Source organism: Corylus avellana, chromosome 7 (genome assembly GCF_965113065.1).
Source record: "Corylus avellana chromosome 7, dhCorAvel1.hap1.2, whole genome shotgun sequence".
Classification (NCBI taxonomy): Eukaryota; Viridiplantae; Streptophyta; class Magnoliopsida; order Fagales; family Betulaceae; genus Corylus; species Corylus avellana.
The window spans coordinates 472,823-483,636 of record NC_142496.1 but is presented as its reverse complement, the minus strand read 5'-3'; the positions used below and the strand labels follow the sequence as shown (position 1 = coordinate 483,636).

At 35.9% G+C, this 10,814-nt stretch overlaps 1 protein-coding gene across 6 annotated transcripts; it reads left to right on the top strand.

The window, feature by feature from the left end:
- Positions 1-6,408: 6,408 nt before the first annotated feature.
- On the top strand, positions 6,409-10,079 carry LOC132184204 (DYAD protein). 6 transcript variants are annotated; one of them, XM_059597746.2, is made up of 8 exons: positions 6,413-6,595; positions 7,564-7,981; positions 8,069-8,446; positions 8,547-8,595; positions 8,669-8,752; positions 8,924-9,267; positions 9,371-9,488; positions 9,586-9,674. In XM_059597746.2, exons 2-8 carry the CDS (start codon positions 7,587-7,589, stop codon positions 9,586-9,588), a joined length of 1,371 nt encoding a protein of 456 aa, XP_059453729.1. In that variant the 5' UTR covers positions 6,413-6,595; positions 7,564-7,586; the 3' UTR covers positions 9,589-9,674. The 6 variants fall into 6 exon arrangements, with proteins under 6 accessions (XP_059453730.1, XP_059453729.1, XP_059453728.1 ...); XM_059597745.2 differs by having other exon boundaries at positions 6,416-6,595; positions 8,669-8,740; positions 9,582-10,079; XM_059597743.2 differs by having other exon boundaries at positions 6,434-6,595; positions 7,573-7,981; positions 9,582-10,079.
- The last annotated feature ends 735 nt before the right edge of the window (positions 10,080-10,814 follow it).

Genomic DNA, 10,814 nt, shown 5'->3' with positions numbered 1-10,814 from the left:
GATGTTGTTCCTTTTACTTATTGTTTCATGCTTTAAGGATTCCATATTATTGTTTCATGGTTCTCCTAACAGAGAGATGCTTGTGAGAGTGTACTTCCCAAAAAAGAAAAAGATAATTGTTGGCCTCTTCTACCTTTGCATGAATGAGAACCAAAGAAAATGTAGTGAAGACACTTGTTGGGAATGAAACGGAGATGATTCATTTAATAGTTCATGTTAGAATGGTGTATATGTTGGCACATGGTGAATGTCTTGTCACATTTTTCAAAGGGACCAGGAAATTTATCTCTAATTTCATTGTGCAGTAATTCTTAAAAGCCTTGAGAAGAGTGCAAGTCCAAGCTGGTAGTCTCTGCATGCTGCAGAAGATACGAAGCTGTTTTTAAGTCCAAGGAGCCATTTAGCGGGATGAACCCAGTAGATCACCGCCTATTATCCCGCCAAGAAACTTGTAATATTTGAAGGATTTTAAAATTTTAGTCGTGGTAAGATTAAAGAGAGTAATGTTGGAAATGTATCTCATAATAATGCTGATGTGGTAATTACAATTAATCCTCGTTAAAAAAAAAAAATCAAAGATTGATTGAAGCTATCACATTTATTGTAAAGAGAACATGGAAGAGTCTAAATTTGAAAATAAGGAGGTAGAATGATTGTGCAATGCCTTATGTGTTGTGTGTTTTCAAGTTACAAATTTGAGGTTCAGCTCGCAATGGATGGATGCATATTATAGCCTAACTTTGGAGCGAGTAATTGGATAAGGATCCTTATAATTAGTTGTCTGAATTGCTCCACAAAAAGGTGGGTGCGAGGTGGGTTTTGCACCTCATGCTGCCCAAGATAAGTGGGTCTCTACTCTCTAGCCCCCTCTATGTAGGGCTGTCCAAATTGAACACAAATCTGACAGCCAATTGTAAGAGAACGGATTTGAAGGTAATTTTACTTCTCTATACGCAGCATAAGTTTTGAAATATATTCTTTCTCTAACACACTCAGTTTTCAAAAATTATTTCATGTACATGCGTAAAAAAAAAAAAAAAAAAAAAAAAAATCACACTTATAAACTTTGACTCAGTGCAACTTGTCTCCATGCACGCGATGTATTTTCCATCCACATTTAAAGGCCTAATTAATCTAACTCTGAGTGCAATTCAAAACAAATTGGTAGTTCGTAAGAACAAGTTATAGTGAGTCAAAGTTTAGAGGCGTGAGTACAAATAAAGTAGAAGTACAAAGTGTAATTTACTCTGAAAAGAAATACCTAGAATTTCAAACCAGAACTAGCTGGAGAGGCAGATTCTCCAGCTCCACGCCTATGCATATACAGTATATAGTGGAAAACCATGCATCAAAATCAAGACCAAGATGTAGTTATTTGCAGAGTTCCTAAAAAGCAGAAGCCTTTTCCATACAAAAACGCATAAATCCAATGGTTTGGTGAATCAATCATTGAGACCAATCTGATTCATTATACACTCGAGTCTCAACATGCACGTACATCCTTTGAAAATCATTTACCTTGTTCTTTCAAAAGAAGATAGAAGTGATGCCAGATCTAGCTAGGTCCATAATCCACACCGGACAAGTAATATGGAAGCATCAATTAATTGTATGGAACATTACAAGTTTGCTTGGCGGCTACTGTTCATATTTAAATAGGACACAATCTTTTCAAAATCATGTTAACCAACTTTCTTGACCTTTCAGTGTATTGGGCAAGGGTTAATCTTCATACATGGTCTTACAACTTTGTATATATATATATATATATATATTTTTGTTGTGATGAATGAGTAACTTTTATTAACAAACAACTAAACACTTTACAAAGAAAAGCTAAAGCAAGGAGTTAAAGCTGTAAACACCTAGACAAGCAAATAAATCTCCAAGTCTTAATTACGACAGTCGCCCGGATCCGCTCAATGCGAAACAAAAATTGAGTCCATGGCACTAGTACTATATATACCCACTATCAGCATAACATCTCTCAGATGAATCAACGTTTATGTGCTGGTGGCGGAGAAGTTTATGATCCTTAAGAAAGCCAGGTCATCGCAAGGCAGGATAATGCTCTTCTGGCTATCAAACCCATACTCATCAGCAGCTTTCTGCAGCAGTTGCTGGAAAGTGGGATTCTTCAAGAAAGATAAGGGAATGACAAATCTTCTCAGTTCTTTGCCCACATAGACCACAAAATGCCCCTTTGGTGCTCTTTTCATCTCCTCGTTGTCATGTTTCCAAGCCATTTTGAAACAGTAGACAAGTCAATGTGCTTAAAAGGGTCTCCTCTATATCTATATATAGAAAAAATGTCTGCCTTTTCAGCATTAAAGAAACAGTAACTAACAACTAACACAAGATATATATTTGTTTTTCAAAAAAAGCAGGATAGAGCAATTAGAGTGGCTACTCTATCGGGTATGATCATATATAGTAGCTTTTGCTCGCTTGGAATTAATGACATGAAAGGCCTAAACTGGGAGAAATCACAAGTGCTCTCTCAAATAGATCGGTTGAGCCATAACTTAATTTAATTCTACTTAAGACACTAGTGACACCCAAGCCAATGGCATGAAAATAATTCCAAGCGCTTTCTATTTTGGGATTCGACTTTGAGGCTTTCCACCCACTAAACCATTTGAAGTTAGCCCAAATGCCCCCCCACCGCCACCCCACCCCCCCAAAAAAAAAAAAAAAAAAAAAAAAAAATTCCTACAGAAAGATTTTAAACATGTGGGGGCACGGAGAGAGTAGAGAAAGAGGGAAATGATTGTCGGGTTTGTTGTTGTTGTGCCGTGGCTAACATGTTGTGTGGTGTATGAGCTGCACATGGGGCAAATTAATGGTTACACATTGGATTGGAAGCAAGTGAACATTACAAACTCAACATCCACATCTCTAGAAGCGTGTTTTACGTGTGTAAATGATCTTGAAGAAATATCAATCCACGTCTCTAGACTTGCAGATCATGCTTCATTGGATGTGGCTAATCTTGATTCTGTTCATGAATCATGCTTGCGAGCGTACGTGTTTGCTATTCCTCCGAATTCAAAGGTGCGGTGACAATACATGATATTGACATAACATGAAACATGGCTTTTTTCTGGAAACAAAACACCGATTTTGGGTTTGCTATCGATCCCTGTCTATCCTACAACAGTGGGACAGTACTTTTTGTTAGGTTTTTTTTTGGGGGAAGGGTGAATTATATATGCATTGCCCTTCAAATTATCACCCCATTTACATTCATACGACCTTTAAATTTAATTTGACTCACTACAACTCATCCTTACCAACTACCATATTGTTCCAAATTATACCTCGGGTCAGGTTGGGTCGTTAAAGTTTACCGAATTCAACAAACGTGAGTCTCACGTGACCCAAAGTCATATCACATATATGCAATACGTATATATTGAAGGATAAAATTACATTTTTCCCATCCCCCCACCGAACTTGACAGACGTGATCGAGTCTCAAGTGACCTAAAGTCATATGTATGCAATATGTATATATTAAAGTCCTACCCACACAACAATAATAAAACAATAAAACAACTAATGAACTGAACAATTAGTAAAATAATAAAACACTAATGAACGAAATAACTTAATAGATAATACTTTCTAACAGATAATACTACTTCCTAAGAGACTTGCTATCTAACAATGACTACACATAACAACTTCATTTGCACTCACTTCTAAATTTTGACTCACTACAACTTGTTTCATGTATGTGACATGTTTTCTACTCATATTTAACGGAACAATTTGACCTAGGGTGCAACTCAAAACAAAATTGATAGTTCTTCAAGACGGGTTGCATTGAGTCGAAGTTTAGAGATGTAATTATGTAAATACAAACGGGGTGGTAGTTTTAGAAAAGGGCTAAGGTTTGGTTCAAAAGATTCTTGGCAAGTAGGCCAAGAAAAGGGCCATTGAGGAGATTGGGAGTGTGTTTGACAAAAAAATTTGAGAGGAAAATGGAGGAAGGAATTGATTAATGTGATTTTAAAATAATAATAATAATAATAATTTTTGTGAGAGAACAAAAGTGGAAAACATTGTCTGTTAATGTGAAGAGATGAAATTGCCTTTTTTAGAAGAAGTGTCTTTGCCAAACAGCCCAGTGAATTTGCAGCAAAAATTGGGAAAAAGAATCTTCGATCGGCCTGCTTTGGAAAAGGGAAGAGAAGTAGCTAGTTATATATGTTGATCAAAGGTAACACATTGATTGGAAAAGGGAAGAGAAGTAGCTAGTTATATATGTTGATTAAAGGTAACACATTGAGATTTTGTTCGTATGAACATGACATATAATTACATGTGCAATGGACGACTTCATGTGTGATTGAATTCAAACTTTACCAGACAGGCGTTCGAACGGTCCGAATAAGTGGGGTTGAAGCCCAAGTACCCTATCACATGCCTACATAGAGTAGCATGAAGCTCAGACATCTGAACAATAATTTATGTACGGTATTTACTGCAGGGTATGTGCTTCCATTTTGAGGATCATCTGAAATTCATGTTGAAATTAAAGAGGATTGAGTGGATCAAAAGTCTCAAGAATCCTTCATATCTTTTAAATATTGTCTGCACATGTGCAGCAAAGGACTGATCAGCTGTGAGATATTAAGTTTTCGATTAGACCTGACAATGGAGTGGGTCTGCCCAAGCAATTTCTATCACTATATATTTATATGATATCAATTATTTATATGGATACAATAATTTAGCAGACATTAATCGTGTCCCTTAAGAGACCACATGTCTATTATGAGGATTATCTGGTTATTACAAGCCCTTAAAGTTGGATGATATTTTTTCTAACATTTCTTTCTTATTTGTTTATTTCACTCATGGAAGTATGTGCACGATATCATTTTCTATCATTTTGATAGAATATTAATTGAATGATTTTTTAGATAAATAATAATTTAATATGGTATACAGATGTTTATAATAATATTCAAATTTCTTTCTATCTTTCTTTATATTAGCTCAGTAAGATAGAAAGAATGACTTTAGTTAATACTACATTTTACTTTTGTTCTTGATGATATTTACAATACCATTGGTCCTTATTTATAAAAAAATATATGATAAGTGAATACAACATAAATAAGCTAATCAAATCACAAGAATTTGATATGGAGATATATTCTAACAATATGGTAAAAAAATTATAGGCACATTTCAACTTATTCATCTATGTTGCGTAGTGGATCGGTCGAGATCTGCAAGACCATTAAAGCGCAAGTTGATTGGCCGGGCCCATTAGCTATGTGTGGCCCATTATCTTAACAAAGTAATAGGGCAGTTGGGGCTTCCACATGTAACATACACATTTAACCAACGTGCTCACACAATACCCATCTTAACCGTTATATACATTGTGCCCATAACCCACGACCAGAGGTAGTTATAGCAGACTTTTCGGGAACGTGGGAGCTAGGAAATCAGGGGCAACAACTACACTTACTGACTTTGGCATCGGAGTTATCATCCGCCGGCACAGTCGGTAAGTTCATGTGTAAAGTTTGTTATTTTGCAAGTTGGGCTCCCTATTGATTCACGTGGATCACCCATTCAAAAACTGTGCAAAGAATTTAGAGTCGTGATTGGGAGCACGCCTGGCGTGCTTCAACAGTGAAGCACGCCAGGCACAAAATTTTTTTTTTTTTTTTTTCAAAAAAATTAAAATAATAAAATAATAAAAAAAAAAAAATTTGTGCCTGGCGTGCATCACTGTTGATGCACGCCAGGCGTGGTCAATATCTTTACCCAAGAATTTATAATGTGAACAATTGCTTATTCATCTAGATTGTGCCATGAACTTATATGTAATCTAAAGGTTCAAACTAAAACAAAACATTTTATTCCACCCACACTAAATCACTCAATAACTTGTTCTTGACTTTGCCACACAACCTTATTTATCCTCCTTCACACCGAAGAATTTAAAGGCATTTCTAAATATTGTATAAGGAAACATTAGGAAAGTCAATCCACTCTAGGAAAAAAAGAAAGAAAAAAATCCAGGTTTGCAAGGAAATGGACACACCAACGTTGTGTGGCTTTTGTGGGTGTCAATTGTCATGCTTCACCTGATCAAACAGAATTGCAATCATAAACAAAGTATGGGCTTTCCTTTTTCTATTGGGCCGTGATTCCAAACACAAAACCAATACATAATAATATAATGCTTTTTTTTTAGAGAAATAATATAATGCTTGTTTAGGCAACTAATACATTTTAGTATTCTTTTAGGATTATTCCTACTCAACGTGGGAATAGGAATTCAATTTATATATATATATATATATATATATATATATATATATGTTGTGTTTGGTCTTTGGAGTACAAAAGGGTTTAGGAGAATTTGGCGGTTAGGGTTTAAGGGTTTAGGGTTATTTAAATCAAATTTGTCGTTTTCTTGTTTTTGGTTGCTTTTTTAAGAAATAGGAATCACTTTTTTTAATTTTTTGGGGTTGGTGCTACAGTGTCCGCCTCTCCTAAAACCCTCTTCCTCTTCGCTAAAATCCCAAAACCCATTGCCGATCCTTCCTCAACAAATCACATCCGAGGTAATCTCTCTCCTCCCGCTCTCTTATTCTTTTTTGTTTTTCTGGGTGTTTGTTTGTTTTTGTGTGAGTGGCAAGATTGTGGTTTTTTTTTTTGGTGAATTTTAGGGTTTATTGTTGCTTTTCAGTATTTGAGGGCTTGAAGGCTCTGACCCAGTTGTTTTTTTTTTTTTTTTGGTTTTCTCTATAACCCTCGTTTTTTTTTCCCTTTGGTTTTAACACTGTTTAGGGTTTTAAGTTGTTCTTATGCTCTGTTCTAAACGACCCCCGTTTTGGGTTTTCCGTAGGAAATTTCCTGGTTTTTGCGGTTTCCGGGGTTTTGGGGTTTGTGGGTCTTTTTCTTTCCTTGCTTGCTTGGTTTTTTCGTTTTTATTTTTTTATTATTATTATTATTATTATTTTTTTCTGATTGCTTGCTGAGAAAATGAGGGAATGAAAAGTAAACTAGAGAAGTTTGAATGATGTGATTTATTCTTCTTTTTGCTTTCTTTCTGGGAAGGTAAAAAAGACTGAGAGAACCTGCATTGAGCATTAAACTGCGAAAGAGAATAAATATTATTTGTGGTAGTACATATTGTTTTGAAGTTTTTTTTTTTTTTTTTTTTTTTTCTTTTTTTACTTTTTACTTAAGAGGCTATTGATCAAAAAAACTATATATTCTTAAAAATATGTGATAAGTTACTACAGGACCATTTTAGAGCATGTTGTTATTTTTCTTTTCTTGTTCTACTAGCTTTTTATCCGTTTGGCTATTGATGTGTATTATTTATAATGGTTTGTAAAGATTAGTAAAAGTATAGCAATTATTTTTATGTAATCTAGCATTTTTGGCTGTTTTCACTGGAATTCAATGTAGACCTTATACATAGTGCTAATGTTCTTGTTAATCGTGCGCTATTACTATCTTCCGTCATGTTATTCGAGTTGAATTGATCTAATCTATCAATGTTACTTAATTCTTTGGGGTTTAGTGGTTTCAGCAGAAGCGAGTGGGATGGCGCAGTTAGCTGGTCACAAGCGAGTGGCGGCATGTGTCAGTGTGCATCGAGAAAACAAACCTCAACTTTCATCAAGCATTGCAGAGGAAGCAGATTCAGAGGATGATAGAAAACCAGTTATTAAAGCTGAACCTCTGGTGATGTCAGGAATTAGGAAGAGAAAGCGACTGGGCCGTAGTGAACTTATAGAGATGAAAGCAGCAACGCGCATGAAGGAAAGGCAAAACAATAGCTATAATAGTAGTCAAAGTAAGTGTGATCCCCATAGTCAACTTATAGAGATGAAAGCTGCAACGCGCATGAAGGAAAGGCAAAACAGTAGCTATACTAGTAGTCAAAGTAAGCGGGATTCAAAGAAGCTCAAGGGTATGGAGAGATGGTCCGCTGATAGGTAAAAACCATTTATCATTGTCTTTCTATTTAGTGCTGGTTATGCTAGTCTGCTATGTACTTTTTGAATCAAGTATATATCATTCAGGTATAAGATGGCCGAGCAAAGTATGCTTGAAGTCATGAAGGCCGAAGGAGCAACTTTTGGGAACCCAATTTCTCGTCCAGCACTGAGAACTGCTGCTCGCAAACGCATTGGTGACACTGGACTGCTAGATCACTTACTGAAGCACATTGATGGTAAAGTGTTACCAGGGGGGACCGAGCGGTTCCGGCGGTGCTTCAGCCCCACTGGAGTGATGGAGTATTGGCTAGAGAGTGCTGACCTTGTTAACGCTCGGCGGGAGGCTGGGTGGCAGGATCCTTACTGGGTTGCACCAAATAGGCCAGGCTGTGGCCCTTCCCAGGATCCTGTTTCTGCTGGAGAACTGATGCTGCTTAAGACAGAAATTGTCAAACTGAAAAGGTAAGACTCTGAAATACTTAGAAGTTACTCCTCCAGAAAGGAAATCGTTATAAGTGCTATTAAAGGTGTACTTCTTACATTTGTTCTTTTGCATAAACAGAGATATGCAGGAGCTTGTATCCAAGAATCAAGAGCGAGATGAAGCTGAGGTGAATGTTAAACATCTTGCATATACTTCCGATGGTGCTTTGTGAAACCCCATTTTGAATATTTTACTGACAGGTGATGCATAAGGATTTGGTGAAATATAAATCTACTGTTGATGAACGCCTGAAGGAGATCACTAATTCTTTGGTGGGTATGAAGGTACTGAAAAAATACACTATCATCAGTCTTTCAGCTTCTGGGAGTTTTGATAGATAGACATGATTAGATGAATTCAATTGATTTATTTCATTTTATGTATAGATGTACTCACGATTAGATCAGTAGGATTTATGTTTTTCTGTTAATTCAGCCTATTTTGTTTGGTTACAGGGGATTCATGAGGAGTTGATAGCATGGAAAGCTCAGGTTGAGCAGCAGCTGGGAGAAATTAAAAATTCGTTAAGTAGCATACAGGCATCAAGGCAAGACACTGCATTCAGTCCTCCAGCTTCTGAACGATGGGAAGATTGGCTTGAGAACAGTAACCAGGATAACATCCACGGGAATGAATTTGCACCTTTTTATGAGAGCACAGATATGGCTAATGTCAAGAAAGAAGTTGCTGTGCAAAATCCGTACTCAGTCCTGCCAACAATACCTGGTAATAGCTCGTCTGAGGACCATATTTGTGCAAGAGATCTAGAACTTAAGGAAGAAATGGCCAAAATGAAGAGGTAATAGGTACTAGGCAGCTCAACTTTATTTTTATTTTTTATTTTTTAAATAGTATGTTATGGTTGATCTTACTTGTTTCCTCGTTTTATTGTTTAAAAACAGAGATGTGGCTGAGCTGGTGCCCGTGAAGCAAGAGGAAGATCATGCTAATGTGACCCCAGATTCTTCTGCTACCGCCAATTCAAAGTCAGACCTTGATAACTCGTTACTTCCAGTTCAGGTGAGGTGGAAAAGCCTGCTTAGTGGCAAATATTTTGATACTTAATTTCATATTTCAACTCAATAATGCTTGTGGAATTGCCTTTTCCGACAGGAAGTGATTATGGAGCTGCTTAAGTGGAAGGATAAGACAGAGCAACGGCTGGAGCAGATATCAAATTCTGTGAATTGTCTGCAGGCGCCAAACCAAATAGATTTTCTTCTACCTTTCAGCTGTTAAAAGTGTGGAGATAATAGGATAGGATGTCGGTATTAGCTCCATGTTCTGGAGAACCATAGGTACCCTTTCGGACTAGTAGGATTTTAGATTTTGTATAGCATTACAAGTTGAATGCATGACTCCTAATTTCAAACCTCTTAAAGCCATTAGGATCCATATCTAACCTAAATTATGAGACAACATCCAATTTGATGGGTGAATCTATTGACAAATTTGACATACTTATGTGCTGTACATTGGTGATGTTCTGCCTTTGAACTTTGAAGGGATGGAGCATAAGAAACAAACAGTTGGCTCCCCTGATGGATGGTGTAGATGCTTTATAGGAATGCTCTTGTTGTACTGGACTCGATCATGTGTTTATTTTGCTTACTTATTTTCTTGGTTTCGGATGATGTGATATATATATATATGGATGGATGGAGTAATGATAGACTGATGATGGACTAAAAATCTCATTGATGCTAATGAGAGATGGCAGGTGCTTCAATAGTTTGTGTTCGTCATACATGCATGTATAAAAACATACGTCATCGACTAATGGTTAGGGCTGTTAAATGAGTGAAGCGTCTCGCGAGCAAACTCGGGCTCGGCTCGTGCTCGACTCGAATATTAAATGAAACATTTCGTGAACACAAATTCTGGCTCGAATATTAAACGAAGCAAGCTCGACTTGACTCGGCTAAGCTCGTGAGCTCGGCTCGTATATTTTTTATTAAGTAACAAATAACAATATATAATCAACATTACTCATTTACTCAATAATAACAAATATATTATATACCTTTGTTTTTTTTTTTTTTTTTGTTATTTATGCATATGTGTGTGTATATATTATATATTAATATAAAAACATATAAGAAATATATATATATATATATATATATATATATATATATAAAAGAAATATATGATATTATCATTAATCATTTTATTATATGATATAATCATATAGTACAACCATACAAGTTATTGTGTCATTTAATGCAAATATTATAATTAGATAGTTTATATTTTGGAAATTGGAATCGTATATATCACATAATCATTAATTATTATATAATCATATGGTATATCTGCATAAGTTATTGTGTTATTTAATCAATA